Raw genomic sequence first — 21,650 nt, 5'->3', positions numbered from 1 at the left:
CTCTTAAATTTTAACAGAGGATAAACCTAAGATAAACAAAGTGTCTCGTAGCAATTATTATCATTCTTCTTTGCCTTGTCCGACCCGGACGCATACAGGATTGGCATCTCCGGCGTGTGAATTAAATAGAGAAGATGGAGGCTGCGCTATATGGTGCGAGATCAGGGAGCATTAACACATTAAGCATCCTCCACGCTACGTGCTGTTGGCATGGCAGCGGGGGAAGAAGTGAGTTTGGCTTTCGGAAAAACACGGAAGACTTGAGGACTTCTCTGCTATCACGCGACCTCTAGCTCCCTCTGATGGAGCGAACGAGGAAAGGGAGAGGAGAAGGGCTTGAAGGAGGGACGGTGTGTGTGTGTGAGAGTCTGTGTGAGAGAGAGAGTGAGAGCAGAGGACGCAGACAGAGAAGGGGTGAGAAAGGGAGCGGAAAGGTAGAGAGAGAGATATGAAGCATCTGCGGAGCGCACGCAGACGCTAATATTAGACGGCTAAACAGGAGGATGTTTAGAAATCAGACGAAATCATATTTGATTTTAAACATTAGGATGCTTACAGTGTGAAAAACACGGATTTAAAAAAGAAAACGTTAGGAAAACGTCTGATTAAATGTCATCACAAGGTCAAAGGGGTGTCTTTACACCTTTTTAAGGCAGAAAATTATCCGTCTGGATAATTACCGTGATCTCGATGCATTCCTGTCGCAGGTGTGTTTACAACATTGAAAACATTTTTGCAAAAATAATAAAATTAAAAAAAAGGAGGATTTACATAGTGCGAGTTGCACGGCTCTATAGCGTAACAGAAAAAGCGCCCGCGCTCCTGTTGGGAGATTGCGAGTGCCAATCACCGGCGATGCCACGCAGTCGTCAGCCAAGAGCGAAAAAAAAAAAAGAAAATCCTGTGCTCTTTGGATGGCAAGGATGGACGACGGCATCCGCTCTCTTTTTCTCTCTCTCCTCCAAGTAGCCTATCGTGGGAGGGACGATGTCAGCGTATTTATTGGGAGAATAGAGTGCGGCATAGTTTGAAAAGATGGAGTTGGCTGGCTTCTCGTGTCTCGTAGGAAGCAGTTAGTCTTTTAACAACAGTGCTGATTTTATTTTATTTGCTACTTTAGAAACCTCCGTACTTCGCTGCATCCTTCGCGGCGCTGATCCGTGTCTGGTCTGGTCTCTGTGCTGTATGAGTGTTTCCAGAATAGGGCCCGTTTCCTTCGTATTTAAGTGAGCGTACAGTACGTCAACAATGAATCTAAGAATTGTGTGGTAGTAACAAACGCGTGATGAGATCGTCAAGGCGCGAGGAAGGGCGGGGGAAGGGGGGGGGGAATCCGGCGTCCGGGTCGCGCGCATGGTATATCGCTAGATGAAGTTGGAAGACGATTACCCAACTGATCGTACCTTTTGTGGGAGCTGAACGCAGGACACTACTGTTTAGCGGGCGAGTAATTAATTAAAAACGTCCCCGCTTCTCTCTCTCTAACAATACAGACGTCTGAGCCACTCTATCTGACGGGGGAAGACGGTGGCTGAGGAGAGGGAGAGTCGGGATAATAGATGGAAATAACTGTAATAGAGTAACGCGATTAGACTTCTCGCACAGGCCTCTTTTGGGGGGCGAGGGCGGCGGCGGGGAACGTGTTGCCCATAATGCCGACCGATTTGATGAGGGATGCCAGAGTGGGAGCTATTAATGAAATGTGGAAGAGTGGGAGAGAACACAGATAGGCCATTAGAGAAGGAGATAGAGAGGGGATGGGAGTGTGGAGTGGAGGAATTTAAGGAGCAAATGAAGGTAAAAAAAAAAAAAACAACAACACCGAGTTCAACACCGGGGGAAAATGGCTGCGGTAGTTCTGCATACCTCCATAACCGCACTAAATTATTTATTTTAAAAGAAACAAAGTAGGAAGTACTCTTAAGTGCATGAGGCAAGCAAAAACTACAAGTCCCAAGAGCCCCTTACGAGTCCCTCCACACCTAATGCTCTGTTTATTAATACGGTGGCATGGGGCCCGGCCGTGATTAATTACCAATGACTATTCCACCCAGAGACAACACTAAATGAGCTGGGCCCTAATTAAAAAGGAGACACGGTGTTACTAATGAACACTGCCACTCTATCTAACACGCACCACACGCGGTTTCACAGACGCGGCCGAGCTCGTCCTGATGAGCCAGCCAAAAAGCCTGAGCGGAGGAATGACGGATGGGTTCCCGGTGACCGCGTCTCCCAGCCGAACCCGATCCGGTTCTCCCGGTCTTGTGAAGGATGCACTGATGCTGTGAGACAGTTTCGCTGTTGTCATTTCTTTGCTTCTGGGATCGCCGGGAGCAATGTGACCCAACACGGCACTACTGTCACTCCGGCACCCCCACTCTGACCAACTCTAACACACACACACAATAGACTTATCTCTGTCCGTTTCAAATAATGCAACGTTTGTACAGTATATGTGGTTCACAGTAAACAAATAAACAGTGATGCTTGCCGTATGACAGTTCAAACAAGATGCTGTATAAAGAGAGAGAGAGAGAGAGAGAGAGAGAGAGAGAGAGAGAATTAGAATTTACATAGAATTAAAATGAGAGCAAGAGATGGATGGATGGAAAAGCTTGATGTGAATGGATAGATAAAAGGGTAAATGGACCTGATATGGATGGATGGCTGGATGGAGTTTGTATTAATCCCAAAGAGAAATTGTGTAAATACTGTGAATTATAAATAGTTCTGCTGTGGAAGGATGGATGACAGATAAATTGTTTTACTGTGGATAGATGGATGGGTGGATATAAAAAATGGGTGGATGAATAAATGTTTCTGCTCTGGATATATGGATGGATGAATAGATGGATTGATATATAAGTGAGTGAGTGATTAGGTGGCGGTATGGATGGATCAATACTGTAAATAAATGGTTCGTCTTTGAATGGATGGATGGATGAATGAAAGTTTTGCTGTAGACAGGGAAAATACGGAATTGCAGATGGATCAACAGCTGAATTAGTGGATGGATGATAGCTGGATGGATTGGTGCATGGATGAATAAATGGTTCTGCTGTAGATGGATGGATGGATGGATGGATCATTCTATTTAAGACCGATGGATAACTTAATGGCTGAATGAATTGACGAATGAATGAATGTTTATTTTTTGAATGGATGACAGATGAATTGTTCTACTGTGGATAAATGAATGGGTGGATATAAACATGGGGGAATGAATAAATGGTTTTGGTCTGGATAGATGGATGGATGGATGGATGGATACAAAGTTCTGCTGTTAATAGGGAAAATAAGGAATTGCAGATGGATAAACAGCTAAATAAGTTGATGGATAATACTGTAGCTGGATAGATCAATGAATGGATGAATAAATGGTTCAGTTGTAGATGGATGGATTGATAGACTGATAAATAGCTTAATAGGTGGAAGAATGATACGTGGATGGATTGGATGGATTTTTTGGTTTTGTCATGGATGGATGGATGGATGGATGGATGGATACAAAGGTCTGCCATAGATTGATGAATAAACAGAAAGTAATGAAGGGAAAACATTGTTCTGCTGTGGACTGATAGATGGAGATTAATGTTTTCATTGCAGATGTGCTTGATGTATGGATAAATAAATGGTTTTGCTTCGGATAAATGGAGGGATGGATGGATGGATGGATGAAATGGATGGTTCTGCTGTAGAGGGATGGATGGACTGATGATTCCACTCTGAATAAATGGATGGTTGTATTTGAGATAGATGAATAGCTAAATGGGTGGATAAATGATACGTGGATGGATTGATAAATGGTTCCTTTGTGAATGGATGATAGATGGGTAACTGGTTCCGCTGTGGACGAATGGATCGGTGGATGGATAAATGTTTTTGCTGAGGATGTATAGATGGATAAATACAGTATACGGACAAATGACTACACCATTTTGATATAAACTGATTGATGGATAAAAGTTTGCGATGCGTCTGGATGGACACATGGAAGGATTGCGTCTGATGTGGACTGACAGACAGGCAGGAGGTTAGACAGACGGACAGACATGCACAGATGAAGAGAAGACGACGGCGAACAAAAAGACAGACAGATCGCTCTGGTGTGGTTCTAGTCAACAGACAGCATGTTTTTGGAATGGAAGGATGATGAACTCGGTGTATTCTGGCTCGCTGCGCAGCGCTGAAGCCGTGGAGGATCACCAGTGATGGCACGTCAGCTGGCGCTCGAGACAGGAGGAAAAAAAAAACAAACACAGCAACACACCAGCTGCGCAAGCCAACCTGCTCTCACACACTCCCTCTGTCTCTCTCTCTTCTGTCTAAATCTCTACAGATTACACCAAAAACAAACACATTAGTAATGACAGAGATGTGTCTTATTTCACGGGACACTGTATCCTGATAGGATCTAGATCATGCCAGATTATATAACAACGTCCTTAAAGCAGTAACGTATCCAGGCTACCAGTCAAAAGTTTGGACACCCCTTCGAATTCTCTGGTCGTTCCTGATCTCAACCTCTTTCCACATTGTGAAGCAATAATGAAGGTGTTTAAAATATACAATAATTTCCTTTGAACAGTTGATATTGAGATGTTCCTGCTACTTATGAAGCTCTGTAAGGACTTCACAACGGCTCTAATCCGAGGTGCTGGTGATTTCCAACAGCCTGGTAACTCTTAATGAACTTCTCCTCTGCAGCAGAGGTGAGTTTTGGTCTTGCTTTCCTGGAAAGGTCTTCATGAGAGACAGTTTCATCACGGTGCTAGATGGGTTTTGCAAGCGCACTTGACGATAATGTTCTTGCAAGAACTGTTCCAGAACCTTCATCTCCAAAACCAATTGCTCTTCTTTGAGCTTCATAATATTTTCCATAATTTTTTTTTAAATCCCCCAGATAAATATTTCCCATAATATCTCAGACGCCTTCATTTTTGTCGATGCCGAATCCATCATCGGTGACTCGGGAGCCACGTGAGCAAAACCGCCTGGGCTTTCTGAATATGAGGGATTCTCTTGTTATTACTTCTTCTGTCAATCACAGCACCGCGAACCTGTTCAAAGGTTTACGTGATCTCATATACGAACGGACGCTCTGTGCTTTCCTCGGAAGGTGTTCAGGGAGCTAAATGGCATGTGAGGACTGGTGAAATGACAACGAAAACAGTACAGGACAGCTCATACTTACGCAAGATTCACGTACATGCAATATTCCACTCCAGATTTAGGCCTTATTAAAGTATTAATAAATTATTCACACAGATGTATCTCTTTGATATGCATTGTGAGATTTTAATATTATGGTCTGCGTTTGATCTCATAGACCAGAATGTCTTATTAGATAAGCTAGAAAATCGTCTCGGGTTTGACGAAACCTGGCTTCGATCTTATCTGACTGACTGCTGTCAAATTATTGAATTATTTAAAAAAATAAAGAAATAAAAGCTAAATTTATATAAATGGCACATAAGAATTAATTCCTAAATCTGATTAGTCAGAAACTGTGCATTGCTTTTCCATAACAGCACATAGAGTTCTGTGACAACCAGAACTATACTGTACAGGGTTTTAAATTAACAGGTTAATATTAACATTGTTGTTTTGACACATTATTGTTTCCATAGAAACATGAACCTGAACAGCTCCCTATGATCTAATACTAACCAGATCTTCGGAAGAAAAAAAGAAAATAAGAAATCCTAAGGCATCATATTATTGACGTGATGTTCCTCTAAAGTTTATGAAGTTGAGTCTCGGATGTAAGTGCTTTTTAACAGTTTTGCAGCAGGAACTGTAAAATCTTAAAATCGTTAAATCTGACCATAAGCCTTCGAAATGCGTGATGTTCGTTAATAAACGAAAGCTTGCAATTAGTGATGGGATTCTCCAGGGACCAGCCGATACGGTATCATCACGACACCTACAGTACAGTAGGAGCGATTCGATTTGTATTGTGGTTTTGTAAGCGTCACAGTTTCAAAGTCAAGCCGGGACTCGGAATGAAATTCCTGGTAAATAAAGGCGTAAAACTGAACATTTCAAGCACAGTACAGTGATGAGACTCTTGGCCATGAATGATGATCCAGGGCGAGGTGGCGCCGAGTCCACTGTGAGTAGAACATCCATACACACAATCGTTCACCAACACCACTCGCACACTACAGGAACTCGGCTGGGAGTTATCACCACATCCCCCGTACAGTCCTGACCTCGCTCCAAGCCATTTCCACATGTTTGGACCGTTAAAGGAGTTCCTGGGAGGCCGGCGTTTCAGACATGTGGTCCAATCATGGCTGCGGCGTACTGAGAAAAGGATTATATAGAGAAATAAAGGAAGTTTGTACTCTCGTAAGTGTTTTCCAGTCCCGGCTTGACTCGAACATCCCTCGTAGAAATTCATTTTTTTGGTAGAACTGCCATGAGTTCAACCTGCTTTAAACAAACCTACCGAGTATTAGAGATAACGGAGTTAAAGCAGATGGTGACTGGCACCAGGACTGCCAAAAAAGAAACACACACACACACACAAAACAGCACCATCACCACAAACAACACTTATTTTCACACAAAGCACAGCTTCACGCAGCACATTTCTTACACTGCATTTGCAAAACAGCCTACTGCTGAGTAGTTAGATTTCCTAAAGTTTGTGTGGGGAATTTTTCTGATTTCTTTTGTTGTTGTTTCTGATCTTACAGTAAGCGTGTGTGTGTGTGTGTGTGTGTGTGTACCTCTGCTGGCTCGGTCCACGTGTTGAAATTCGTCGACGAATTTGAGAACGTCTGGGAATTTCTCCTCACACACCTCAGCTAGGAAGTGAAGCAGCGTGGAGATCTGATCGGCCGACTTGGTGTCTTTTAACTGACGGAGAGGGAAAAAAAAAAAAAAAGATTTCATTAAAGATTCAAGATTCCTTTCTTTCATCCTAAACACACCTTTGATCCTCAACACAAAAATCGGTCTGGTTTTATGTCGGGAAAATAATTAGCTTGAACTTAAGTCGAAAAAGATTATTGGGGAGAAGTGACGCGCGATTGTTGTCAGGGGTTTCGCACATGCTTAAACTGATTGACGTGATTCACACTTCTGAGTTTGGAGTAGAAGTGTCTGAGACTGGGTGTTTTTTTTTTTCCAACAGTGTAAACACATCTGCCTGTAAGCTGCCCTTGAGGTGAGGATCATCCTTTACTGACGTCTGAGTAGAGGTCTGAGGTCTGAATAGCAAAATGCGCCATTCGAGGATTGACTCCATGGTACGCATAATTAACTTTTTACTTTGGAAAATCTATATTTTTTTCTTTGAAGTCTTAAAATTTTGACAATGCATCTGTCGAACCGGAGACGCACTTTCAAAATAGATGGTGTAACGCGGACAGAAGGACGAATTACACGCTGCCTCTCAATTCAGCAGGAAATATTTACATCTCAACATGAAAACAGGCTGGCATAAAGATGGAATAAGGGAGAGAGAGAGAGAGAGAGAGAGAGAGAGAGAGAGAGAGAGAGAATATCTTGGATAAAGTCATCGCTGACAGCCTCCTTTTGTCTTTGACAAGTTAATTTGATAGCACGCTCTGAAATTGCAGCTAGATGGAAAACACAAGATGTTTTCAATGTTAAACATGATTACTCTTCTATGAATATAGAACTTTGTAGAGGGCGAGATGCCTCACTGAGGGCTGGAGGAAAAAAAAAAGTACAAAGAGTGTATTATTGGAGTGATAGCACAAAAGTTACAAAAGCTCAGACGTGTGATTTTCTGAGACGTGGGATTTCTTTATATTGGTTGGGAGGAAGCTTAAATAAAACGTCATTTATTTATCTTCTATTAGGAAAAAAACTAACCAAACCAAACCAAAAAAATTAAAAATAAAAAAGACGCAAATCGTTTCTAATCATTTTCGTTTGCTGGCTAATTTAATAATAATAATAATAATAATAATAATAATAATAATAATAATAATAATAATAATAATAAAAATTGTTCTTTGTCTCTTTTTCCATTTGGAGTTTTGTTCTCTATAATAGCTGACTTCCGGGCATTAACCAAACACCAGCTTTCTGAGCAGCAAATTTTGAACACTTGACAGTTCAAGAAATCCATCAATAGGAATTCTGAACGTTCCCGTGAGAAAACGGTGTCAAAGCAAGACGCGGGGACACCTCCGATACATGTCTGATGACTAAACGCGGAGCAAAGAAAATCCTGTCTGACGTAAAACTTCCTTGAACGAACAAATAAATAACAAAAAAAAAAAAAAACACAAGCAGAGGGAAAAAGAACATCAGGACGAGTCCTCGGGCAAGCGACTTGAAAGGCGGGGGGTATGGCACGCTGGTTTTGTTACTCTCCGTCTGTCGGAAATGACACAGCTGTCTCGCTGCCTCTCTTTCTGCACTCGTTTGTCAGGGAAGACAAATCTCTCCATTACTTTGAGAAAAAAAAAGTGTGGAGAAAAGTGCTGCATTTAGGCATCCGCAAATCTCGCTGGCTAAACAGGAAAAGAAAAGCAGGCAGGTAGAATTTATAATACATATATATGTTTTTTTTTTTTTTTTTTTTTTTAAGTTCGTGTCCCAGGCACAGTGGCCACTCAGAACCTCCTGTGCATCTCTCTTTCTCTTTCTCATCACATCCTAACATTAGCAGCTACTAGGAAGCAGATGTTCCCGTAGCAGTCCATCAGCTTCTGGTTCTAATAAAGTCCAGGCTATGAACGTGTTTGTCGGTGTGGGACTTCTTTGTCAGGTGCTATAAGAGATTTGATGAGCTGAGAGGCATTTCATTCAGCCCAAGAGAAGCCTGGCCTGGTTACTCAGCTGTAATGCAGTAATGGGCATTTAGAGAAGAGGAGAAAAAAAAAAATAATAAAGGAAAAATAAAAGTGGGAAATAAAGAGAGTGAAAAGTCGAAAGAAGGAAAAAAAAAACTGCAGAATGAGCAGTGGGTTGCCATGAATGCACAAAATAGGCTGGAGTCGTAATTAAATTTATCTTATTTCATTTCTGATTAGTTTTTTTTTATATCCTGCACACACACACACACACATCTCGCCTTCAACAAACAAATAAACAAACAAATAAACAGAATTACAGACGAGCTATTCTGTTTAACAAGCTTTAAAAGTCACTGCGCTCTGTACTTTCCATTCACGCATGAAGAAAACATGACCCGACGTTAAAAAATGCAAAAGGAAATGCAAAATATTAAAAAAATGGAAGAGGCAAAGTAAGCTCCTAAACCAAATCAGGAACGACGAACCCCAGAATTAAAAATTGTATTGGTTCTGTATATAAAAAAGGCGCATTATTCAAAATACTGTACAGTCTTGCCATTGTTAAGGTTATAAATGAGTATTCAAGTTAAAAATGATGTCATAACGAGCTATCTCCATATGTGTTATTTTGAGCAACCATCACTCTCGCGTGTTCAGTAGCACACTGCGAGCTAATCTTGGGTTTATGGTGTAAAAACGCTAATTGATCATAAGAAAAATCCTCCGCAATTATGTTAATACAGCTGAAAACTGTCATGCTGATTAAAGAAGCAATAAAAGTGGCCGCCTTTTGGCTAGTTGAGTATCAAAAGCCTTTAAGTCTTTGGGAGTTTCGAATGTAGACTCAAAATGTCAAGGAAAAAAAAAAAAAAAAACCTTTAATTTCAACCTTTAAACTCAGGCTATTCCATAAGACAAATTTCCAAGACTTGGACAAAGAACCATGTGTACTAGACTCTTTAAAGAAACCAGGACGCAAAGAGGACATCAAAGTTTATAGCTTAAACAGACGTCTTGCAGTTCCTCAGCTTAAAGAGACATCTTGCAGTTCCTCTGGCAGTTTCGTAAAGAAGAGTTGCATAAAAAAAATAAAAATAAAAAAAAACTTTGTGCTTGGAACACAAAGTAGAAAATTTGAGAGACGCAGAGAAAAAAAAAAGAAAGTAAGAAAATATGCTAGGGAAGCGCTTGACGCCATCTGTCAAGCCTGGTGGAATAAAGGTGATGGAGTGCGAGTGCTTCCGTTGTGCTCAATGGTGGGAGATTTATATACGAGTCGTTCTATAATTTGTGGTAGGTTCCATGTACTGTATATGTTGATGATAAATAGGTAGATAGACATGGGGAAATGGAGACAGTAACAAAAAAAGGACAGGTTTTTACATTGTATGTGATTGCACATACAGTATAGTCCGTAGATAGTCTTTATGGATTTTGCTTTGTGCACTCGTGCTGTCATGTTGGAACTGGTGTGAGGATGTTTTTCAGAAGTTGGGCTCGACCCCTTACTTCCAGTGAGTAAGGAACTCCTAATGCTTCAGCATACCAAGACATTTTGGACAATTTCATGCTCCCAACTTGGTGGGAACAGTTTGGTGACGGCCCCGTCCTGTTTCAACATGACTGCGCACCGGTGCACAAAGCAAGGTCCAACCAGATGTCCAACTCCGTGTCTACATTCTCATGCCTCTGTAGGTAAGTGTTGAAAAGCTGAATGATAAAGGATGGCTATTCTATTTTACCTATTAAGGGAAGGCATGTTTTACTAATCTCACAAAAATTATGTGTATCTTGGGGTTTATTTAGCCAAAAAAAAAAAATTTGTCAGATTTTGCCACATTATTAATTTCTGCCATATCTGCTTTTGTAATCAAGGTGTTATTGGTTTCAAAATAATGAACAAAAACCATTAAGCTAACAACAACTTTTACATTTATTTTAAACCACTCGCTCACTCATTCATCATCTATACCGCTTTATTCGGTATTTAGGGTCGTGGGGACCTGAAGCCTATCCCAGGAGACTTGGGGCACAAGGCGGGGTACACCATGGACAGGCTGCCAATCCAGCGCAGGGCACACATATATACACACACTCTCACACTCATTCACACACTATGGGCAATTTGGGAACGTCAATTCACCTAACCTACCGGAGAACCCAGAGGAAACCCACCAAGCACGGGGAGAAGATGCAAACTCCATGCACACAGAGACGGGAATCGAGCCTGGCCGGTAATCGAACCCGAACCCTGGAGGTGCGAGGTGCAAGACAGTGCCAACCACCACAACAAAGAGCCACCACTAGTTCAAAAAACTAAGCAATAATATTTTAAAATTAGATTTTCTCATTTTAAAAATGTCCACCAATTTTTTGTCTACTAAGTTACTGTATATTTATATAAAGTTCCAGTAATAACAAGCAGACAGATATGTAACTCTAAAAGAACGAACCAGTTTTTTTGTTTAACTAAGAAAAGAACACTGTTTCGCACCCCAAATTATAGAAAAAAAATAGGCTCGTCATCCTATTTTGCCAACCCATACCATACTCCCAACTCCTCGATTGAACCCAATTCCATCCTACAGCAGGACAATGACCTACAGTACAGTACGGCTCCAGACTATGCAAGTGATATTTAGATAAGAAGCAGTCTGCTGGTAATGAACTGACCCGTTCGGTCACCAGATCTCCACCCGGTTGAGCTGTTGTCATAGCAGCTTGAATGTATGATTTGTGTTTAAAAAAAAAGTCATAAAAAAAATAAAAATAAAACCAATCCGACTTGTTGAAGAAATATGGAGTGAACTTTCCTTAAAATTCTCTCAAGAAACTGACAACAAGAAAGTTCTGCAGGGCTGCGATTGCAGAAAAAGGAAAGATTCTGGGCTGAAAGCAAAAACCTGAAGGACGAAATCAATATTTCAAGCTAGTGCTGGATTATATGACCTTAAGATTAATTAGAAATTTTGCCTTGATCATGATTAAAAAATTATTCTTTTTTTTTTTTAATTTCATTTTTGCCCTCGTACTTCACTGACGAGGTTTGTTCTGTAAATTTGCTCAACATTTTTTCTTATTTTAAATTTTTTTTCTAATTAAAGAGTTCTTCTCCAAGTTGCTTCCATGGATGGGGCGAAGTCATGAGATGACAAACGCAGTTATAAAGTTTTTACGGGGACGGTACATTAACACACGCACGCACACAGCGAGAAAAATATTTAAAGAATTTTAAAAAATAACATGTTTATCATGTTTCTTAGAGGTTCTGAATGTCAGTTTTGATTAATTTTGCAAATAATTATTCAGGGGGAAAAAAAGTTTAGAAAATCTTTCTGACCTTGTCAAAGTCTTAATTCATTTTACAGCTCATTTAATAAATAAATGTTTGAGTGTTCATGGAAAAAAAAAAATTTCTGGATGACCCCAAACTTCTGACTGTTCATGTACATAAAACCCCGAAATAAACAAACTAAACCAAGAACATAATGGTTTGTTTAAAATGGATCGAACTTAAAGGTGAGAAAGTAAACCTCTTAAAGTTGGCATTTAAGGATAGAGAGAGAAAGTGATTAAGTGTTAAAGCAGTTCTAATTGTTGCTTTTAATTCTTTTCTGTCTGTGGGGTTTACACACTTGGGGCAGACGTAAGGTTATTATAACAGATTATGCAACAATTATCATTTATATATGGGATGCAAAATAGAGTTGGAGGAAAAGCGGTTTTGCAGCAATTTGGGCAAAAAAAAAAAATGTAAGTAAGCAAGTGATTATGTATATACAAAAGTGGATTCAGTAGGTTAGCAAGAAGGAGGTTAATGTTAGAAAGTAATTAAACATGTGAATTGGGTGACTGAGTAAGCAAGTTAAAAAGTTCGGTAATTAAGGAACTTGGTATACAGAGTCAGCCAAAAAAAATTATACACACTTCAGGAAAAGAAAAATAGTATAATGCAGTATATTATATTAATAATAACATGTTATTATCATAATATTCTCATCAACATATAACATACAGTAATAAATTAAGTATTAAAATAGTTTCTCTTTTCCTGGAGTGTATATATATAAAAAAATATTTGGTTTACATTTGTGTGTGTGTGTGTGTGTGTGTGTGTGTGTTGCGTGCATGTCCCACCTTACAGAGGGAGCTGAGGTCAAAGCCGTAGGACTGGGCGTTGCGAGAGCCAGCATTCATGTAGTTACCCATGAGCAGCACGAGCTCCAGCAGGTTGCTGAAGGCCTTGCTCTTCCTCACGTCCTCGCACGCCGCGCTCACCGCCAGCATGTCTGGCTTCAGGTGACTCACCTGCTCTTCAAACTGCAGCTTAAACAGGATGGAGTTGAGCCTCGGCCGCAGACATTTTACAACGCTCATCTACAGACGGAGAAAAAAAAAAAGAGAGAGATGCATGAATAGACTAATAGTAGGCTGATTTAGAGTAATACCAGCACACTCTGGCAATCAGGCTGTTTCAAAGAGAATGCTTTCATCAAACACTTAAAAGCGAGAAGATGAACAAACACAGGACTATACGAATAGGGTAAGATTTCACAGCATAGTGTAGTATGGAAAAAAAAAAAAAATCACACACATCCTTCTAATTTTTGATGTGTACGGAATGATCTCTGCATTATTGACTTAGTAGAAAACCATCTTGAATTTTAAAACCGATGAAAAAAAAATGAAACTGTTACAGACAAATGTCTTCAACAATATGTAACAGAAAGCTTTTCAGTTCTGCTGAGTTCTTCTACAAAACAGGAATCAAGTGCCACAGTCGTAATCTCCAAAACAACACGTGACAGATTTTCCAATAGAGCCTAAGCAAATCCTTCTATGCCAACCTCCTTGTTTTTAGCAAATATGGACTTTCTGGATTATTTATGGATTATTGCTTCATTTCCTGCTAGTCGTTATTTATTTATTTTTTATTTTTTTAAGATGATAATGAGACAAATAAAAAAAAAACATTTATGCATTCATTTTAATAAATCAAACTATTGCAATATCAACACTGTTGGAAAAGCAGATCAGGACATGTTATATAAGGGTGCAGTTGCGTCTGTTATTATTAAACATTGTTGTAATATTTTAAAGTGTTATAAATGTATTTTGTGGCATTATTAAGAACATGGAAAGAGTGTTTGGCAGTTTAATGCTGATGCTAGACAACATGTGATTGCAGCTCCTACTGCATATGATGCCCTCCGTAAATGCACGAGTGTGCCACACTTACCGATGTAATTGGAAAAATCAGGAAGTTATTATACATACATGTCCTAATGCACTTCTTTAGTAATTATTATCGATTAACATGAGATAACCAATATCTGTATAATTGCATTTGTACTGGTAGTCCCAGACTTACATTCGAGTTACAAATTTTCGCAGATACGAACGGACTGTGGTTCTCTGAACATTCGTAGACACTGCAGTCACAATATTCACAATTATATACAATTGAATATTGTATGTGTGTGTGGAAGAAAATGAATCAGTCCGGGAACACGATGATAGAAAATGTCTGTCCTGTAAAGCTGTCTTGATGGTTAGTAAAATTCTCAACAAAACAGAGTTTACAGTCCAATACAGTGGAAAACAGCCCTGAGACAAAACTGCGTCTGGGATTCCCCTCGCGATTTAAAGGCGCAGAAACAACACTGTTACACTTTACTGTGAGTTTTATTTCCTTAGGCTCTGTTAAGGTTTTTGGCCACATGATAGCAGTGTGGGGAAAGGGGACAGACATTAAGTCGAGTGGATTGGTATACTTTACACATTGTATATTAGTGTCAATGGCGTACAAGACTCACTTTGTCGAACTTAAGAACAAATCTGACTTACGAACATGCTCCCGGAATGGAACTTTATAAGTGGTTGACTATCTGTACTAGGGACACATAATATAAGTGCTTGTTTTGACCTTGAATTTGATCTCTAATTGCTGTGTATGTTGCTGTTTACTCTATGTATTTTAGGTCATATCACTATAACACGTATTTAGGCTTTAGGGACCTCAATAACTTCCCAGGATGTCAAGAAATATGTTGCATGCGATGCATCTTGGACTAAAATTCTGATACGATAATGGGGGGGGGAGGTCCGATTTAAACAGGCCATATCCTCTTCTCATTCGCATGCACCTACACACGGAGTGGCTGTTCCAAATTCTGTCAGCATCATTACATTAAATCTATGCACACTGCCACACAAATGTTTTATAGTTCACCTCGGAAAGACGTCCAAACCGAAACCCTTTATTCATCTCGGGCACTGAGAGACTCCTCATTACGGCTTTCTGTTTGCTCCCCTCCGACTCGGTCTGAAATTACTTTCAGAGTTTCGCAATTTGCCTACTGCTTTTGGGCCTGGCATTTTAAAAGCTATTTATGTGACGAAGGCCAGGGTTTTTTTTTTTGTGTTGCTAGGCAATCGTAATGGATGTTGGCAACGATGTGATCTAGGCTCCTTCTGCTCAAGTTAATTGGTATGTGAGCGGCCGTCGGGGAGCGACCGGAGGGACGGACGGTGGCGCGCAATAGGCAGCGTCAAATTACGGGCGTTACACAATTATGTTAAATTAGGAAATATTGCGTTCTAAAAGCGGAGGCTCCGGGGCACTGGCAATGATGTCAGAACGCCCTGCGGACACGGACGGGGCGGGGGAAAATGTTCTCTGAGGCCGTAATTATATATCTGTGTGAGTGTTGTGTGTGAGATACACAAACTGCTGACAGACATTCAAAGAGCAGGTGATGTATTAAGGTTTTATTGAGGACGCGGTAGCTTATTTCATTTTAGATTGTGTGTGCAAACACTGTGTGTGTGTATGTGTGTGGGTGTGGAGAAATAATAGGGGAGTGAGGTGTAATTGATCACAAAGAAAACAGATTAGCAACAGGGTATCAGTGCATAGATAAGTAACTCAATAAAGAAGAACGATTAACATGTCTAGAGCTATTGTCCACACGCAGGAATTACTGTCTTTACTGAATACCAAACGTTCGGGCCACAACTGAGCGCTTGCCGATATTCAGACGGCCGACAAATAAACAAATCACGCAAATCGAATATAAGATAATAAAATAAAATCTTCAAAGACGCAATATTCTTGTTATTAAAATGTCAGGCTCGGATGCAGATGGGCGGACGGAGGCGGGGCATGGGGAGGGTCTGTGATGCCAGCTTTCACTGAACTCTTAATCTCTTAATACACAAGAGACGAAATAAAAACCACAGTCATTCGATACTAATCTTATTAAGAAGAAAAAAAAACAACAACAAATGAAGCCGCAGAAAAACGTCATACAAATCAAGAAACTCTAAGTAATAAATAAATAAAAATTAAATGGCTTTATCTGGTTCATCTAATTAGATGCGAATGAATTGGTCTCTTGTTGGCCGTTTCGATTTATTACATAGATTTTTTTGTTTTGTTTTTTAAACAAAATGCTTTCGTTTTTGCAAGATCATCACGTCCTCTTCTTCTTTTTGAGTTCATGGGCTTGTGGAGCAATACCACCACCTACTGGACTGGAGTATAAGTCATACCATAAAAAGTTGGCTCCTTTGTACGAGACGTGACTTTTACACAGTTAACTAGACGAGTTTCACAGCATTTCAATGTTTTTTTAGAAACTTAAAAAAGTAAGAATAAACACTCAGACAATAAACCTAAGTTTTATTGAACTGAATAAAAAGTCACAACGTCTCGAATCGAATTAAAAACCCGCCCATAATTCTCGGCTCTAGTTTTGTTGCGGCAAAGTAAAATCTGCAAGCGGTATGAAGAAGGAGGGGAAAGATAAACTAAAAAGGAATGGAAAGAGTCTCATTTGCGTGGGTGAACATACGGGAAAGCATCCTGTGGTCACATCATATGCAATCGAATTTGCGATGAAATAGACTCGCGATTCAAAGATCTTAAAAGCATAAATATTTAAAGCGGATTATTCTGAAAAAGTAGTAGTTCTGCTGCTGCAGCTGCAAAAAAATAAATAAATAACCTGACACATATTATTCTTTATAAGGCTGTTAGTGTGTGAAGAGAAAAAGAGCTAGTTCACATAAAGATCTGAAAAAACTGCTGTTGGATCTTAATGTCGTTCTGAATCACACTAAAGGCTTAAAAGATATATATTTTTTTTTTTTCAAAAACACTATTTCAGCCATGTATCATTAAACGGCATAGCTGGTACTTAGTAAGTCAGTGCAGACAACAGCAGTGTGTTAACTGTGTAATATGATAAAGCGAAATGCAACATGAAAATATTCCTTCATTCCGTGAATTATTGCTTCATTTTATTTATTTTTTGCTTGCAGTGCAGCAAGCTGAGCGGGTCAACCCAGATATTTATTTTTTTTCTTCCTTCCTTAGCTGAAGATTTCCAGTTCCTCCTGGGAGATTTTCAGACCTTCTTAAATCAACTGCGAGATATAATCTCTCCAGGGGTCCTGGTGCTGCCCGGGAGTCTCTGACCAGCTCGGGCTCGGAACCGTTTCTTTCGACTCTGAGTAATCCTGCGTTTAAGGCGACGCCGCACTGTATAATAAAGTGCTGCCATTTTGAGGGAGGCTGCACGGATGTTATTGTGTCCACGCTTCATTAAGAGCATTCATTTTCATTTAGACTCATAATCAACCATGGTATTATGCTTCACTGCATGCAAAACATCCTCATGTTGCCTCACAGATACAGTATGTTAGCTTGGAATCCCCCCTCCTCTTCCCCCGAACCGAAAAAAAAAAACACTTCACCCACCCGGAGAGGTGCAAGGTGCTGGCTGAAGAGAAAATAATGAAGGAAACCCCTTTTTATATTTACTTACCTGCTAAACATTGACCTAGTCCCATCACTGGGGTAAGAACCAGAGGACGCAGAATAGACATCATCATATAGTCATGACGCACAACAACAGGGTATTCATCTTCCTCCAGTCATCATGGTTCTCATTCTTCAGTCATTATGGTTCTCATTCTTCAGTCATCACAGTTCACCAATTTTATTAATCACGGTTCTCTTTCTCCAGTCATTATGGTTCTTTAATTTTATTAATTACGACTCTCTTCTTCAAGCCATGATGGTTCTCTTTATTCAGCCATCATGGTTCTCCAATTTTATTCATAATAGTTCTCTTCTCCAGTCATCATGGTTCTCTTTATCCAGCCATAATAGTTCTCTTTCTCCAGTCATTATGGTTCTCCTTATCCAGCCATAATAGTTCTCTTTCTCCAGTCATTATGGTTCTCTTTCTCCAGTCATCATGGTTCTCTTTCTCCAGTCATCACAGTTCTATAATTCTAATAATCACAGTTTTCTTTCTCCTGCCATAACGGTTCTCTAATTCTGCTAATCACGGTTCTTTTCCTCCAGCCATCATGTTTTTTTTTCCTCTCCAGCCATCACGGTTCTCCAATTTTTTTCATCACAGTTCTCTTTCTCCAGCCATCACAGATTATTCATTGTGGATTGTTATTAAAGGTATCTTGTTCGAGCCGTCGAATTACATTTTCTTGGATCATCACATTTCTTGAACTCTTTTACAAGAATCTTCATTAATCTTTAAACCCTTTATTTTTAACACATTCCATAAGCACTTACTCTAACAGCAGAAAGATAAACACATGCTAGACAGCACACTGAATTATCATTGCCTCTCTACTCCTCCCTATCTCTCTCTCACCAATTTTCTTAACTTCTCAAGAGAGGAAAAGAGAGACAGACAGTTCAGACAGACTGGCGCGCTGAGCTACTTATGCATGTGCTGGACAGTTGAGGAGATCTGATTGACTTTTTTGCCTCTATGTGGAATAAGTGACATTTAAAAACGAGAGCAGGAATAAATACGACTCGAACCTCTACATATGTTTTGTGGGTTTTGGGGCCATGTCACTTTATACACACTTTAACGCTGGAGTTTAATGAGAAGCCTTAAGCACTTCACGTCGCAGCATTTAGCAGAGAGATGCGGAGTACAGGTGCTAATTTCCGTGCCAAACACGACACCATGTGTGATATACAGAAAGAAATTTTTATCAGCCAACATGTCAAGTCCTAATCGGCTAAGCGACGTTAAGAAGTTGATAAATACTTGAGCTCTGTTACAACCGAGAGTGGTGGCACGACCACGTCTGTAGAAAGGACACGTTCGATCACTTACAACTTAGAGCCAGTTCACAAACACTCAGGCTCATTACTGTTAATTAAATCACTCTGCGCTTCTGTCTAAATGGAGCAGCTTTGTTTATGTTCTGGTATCTCGTTGATGTGTCTGTAAAGCAACTGAAGGGAGAGGAAAAAAAAAGCACAAGTACTGTACAAGTGCTAGTCTGAAAAGCGACCCTGTGAGCTTGGAAAAACTCATAAATGCAGCACTCTGTGGAGCTGGGCTTTACTTCATATTAACAGCACTCAAGAACATATTAAAATAGAAGGAGAAATCATTTCATTTATTAAATTTGGAGTAATTACTGGTACTAGTAAATGTTTATTAGTTTTGGTGAAATCGTTTAACTTAAAACAATAAAAATGACCTGGTAATGATGAAATAAAATGGCATTGGTACTGTAATGTTTAGCTTCTTAAGTCAAGCAGGAGGAATACTTCAGGGTTTTATCGATTTGGTCAAAGCGGAAATGTGACGAGCTCTCAAACAGAAACGAACATGGAAGTACACGAATACACCACAGGCAAAACTTGCATTAACCAATGTTTTCTGTATTGAACTACAAGAATGTGTTTTGCATGCGTGTAAAACTTGTGTAAAACTTGACAGCACCAAAAAAAAAAAAAAAAAGCTGCCCTAACCTCATCAGCAAGACAATCCTATCAGCAGATTATAAAAGGGCCATATACACTTTCTGGGCAATAAAATATAATTTATTTTTACTTTTTTTCTTTTAAATTATTTTAAAACCTTTTTTTTTTTTTACATTTTTACTTTTATAATAAAATAGAGCAACTGCAAATTTTGAAAAACAGCGATTTTGGATGTAGTTTAAAAAAAATAAATGCCTATTAATGCCTGTTTTTATGGTTTAAACCCCCAATATGCTCCCAAAGCACTTTAATTTCATTTCGAATTCAACTCATCACATTATCCGTAAAAAAAAAAAAATAAAGAATGTAAAGGCAAACCTGTATACTGTACTATGTATACTGCTCAGTGCTAAAATGTAAAATACCAATGTTACCCCTCCTAATGTACTGTAATCCATGTGAGTGCGTTTTCTTTGGTATCAGTACTGTAGGGTAATTACGATAATAATTTACTGTCCCAAGCTGCGTTTTTCTTTACGGGCGCTTTGTGTTCTCTTTTTGTTTACAATACTAAACAAATCTACACAGTATAGTGGAACCTCGGATTACGATTAACGCGGTTTGCAAATGTTCCGCAAGACAAGCAAAGATTTTTAATAAATTTTGACTTGAAAAACGAGTGCTGTCTTGGTTTATGAGTACCAGGCATGCGCTTCTTGTTTTGACGCCAAGAATCACATGATCACAACTGAGCCAACGGTTTTTCTCTCTCTTGCACTGCGGAATTGTGGGTAATCATCTCACTTGCTGGGTCTTAGTGCACATCTCTTTCTGGTATAATCAATATCTGTGCGTACTGTTTACTATAACATTGTGACCACATGTGTGTGTGTGTGTGTGTAAAACATTTTATTTGTGTTTGTAAGCGTGTGTACAGCGCGCGTGTATTGTTTATTATAACACGTGTGTGTGCACGTGTAAAGCAAAAGCAAGTCTCATTAGAGGGTAAAGATCCATTTTTTCTCTCCCTCTCTGTATCAGCCTGTCGTGTGTGTGCGTGCGCATAATTTGACACCGTGCTCCTTCACTTACACCAACACACACACACACACACACACACACACACACACACACACACACTCTCTCTCTCTCTCTCTCTCACACACACACACACACACACTCGCCTTTACAGCCTTTTACGAATTATGCTCGTAATCCGAGGTTCCACTGTATTATATTTTATATGGAAATTTAGCTAAAATTATGTAAATGTTTATGTTACAAAATCATAAATTATATTGTTTTTAATAGTTTGGTGTTAAAATGCATGAAATATATACTGCAAAAAACGAAACATTTTAGATAGATAGATTTTTAAAAATTGTTTCGGCGAACAATTATTAATTTGGTTCTGAGGAAAAATCTGCAAATGACTTAGGCTACGAACTCAACTGTACCACTGAATCTACTTCGCTACTACAGAAGGGGTTGGATCGAGTACTGAAATCAATTTATGAGATTTAAAATTAGTGGAATTGAATAGGGAACTGTCCAACATGTTATTAAAACCTGTAAAGTCTGTGTGGTCATGAACGGAGATCTATTAAATGCTTAGTAAATATGTATGTTAAAAAATTTGACAGTAGAAATCACTGCTATGTTTAATAGTGAAAGTAAAAGCATTTCCATACACACAATGTGATGAGGAGTCACAGGACTGGGACTAAACAGCTGCCTGTCCATAAGAAAACCAATTGTTAGTGAGACTTGTCAGAAAAGCCAGTTTGCGAGCATGTATAAAGATTGGACTTTTGGTGGAATGCACCAATCATGCATAGGGTCCACTGTACAAGCCTCCGGAGGCAGTGTTATGATCTGGAGTTGCTTCAGTTGCTCAGGTCTAGACTCAGCAATCAGAGTTTTTCTTCCCCAACTGCGCGTCATACTTTAGGATTTAAATTGTGAATGTGTGCTCAATGAAATCTTGGACTGGGAGATTTTTTTGGGGCCAGACAGTGAACAGTTTTTAATTAATTATGGTTATGTTTAGTATTTAGTGTAGAATAAAGGTTTTTTTATATTATATTAAATGGCTAGTTTAT

General features: G+C 39.5%; 1 protein-coding gene across 1 annotated transcript in view; it reads right to left on the bottom strand.

The window, feature by feature from the left end:
- The window catches only part of diaph3 (diaphanous-related formin 3), a 373,414-nt gene that overhangs the window by 116,537 nt on the left and 235,227 nt on the right, over window positions 1-21,650 (bottom strand). Inside the window, exons 21-22 of the mRNA XM_053513323.1 lie at window positions 12,924-13,163; window positions 6,741-6,870 (exon numbers count right to left, since the gene is read on the bottom strand). Coding sequence (XP_053369298.1) covers window positions 6,741-6,870; window positions 12,924-13,163 — 370 coding nt within the window. The remainder of the gene's footprint in view (window positions 1-6,740; window positions 6,871-12,923; window positions 13,164-21,650) is intronic.

The sequence above is a fragment of the Clarias gariepinus genome, chromosome 15, assembly GCF_024256425.1.
Source record: "Clarias gariepinus isolate MV-2021 ecotype Netherlands chromosome 15, CGAR_prim_01v2, whole genome shotgun sequence".
Classification (NCBI taxonomy): domain Eukaryota; kingdom Metazoa; phylum Chordata; class Actinopteri; order Siluriformes; family Clariidae; genus Clarias; species Clarias gariepinus.
This window is presented reverse-complemented; position numbering and strand designations above follow the sequence as displayed.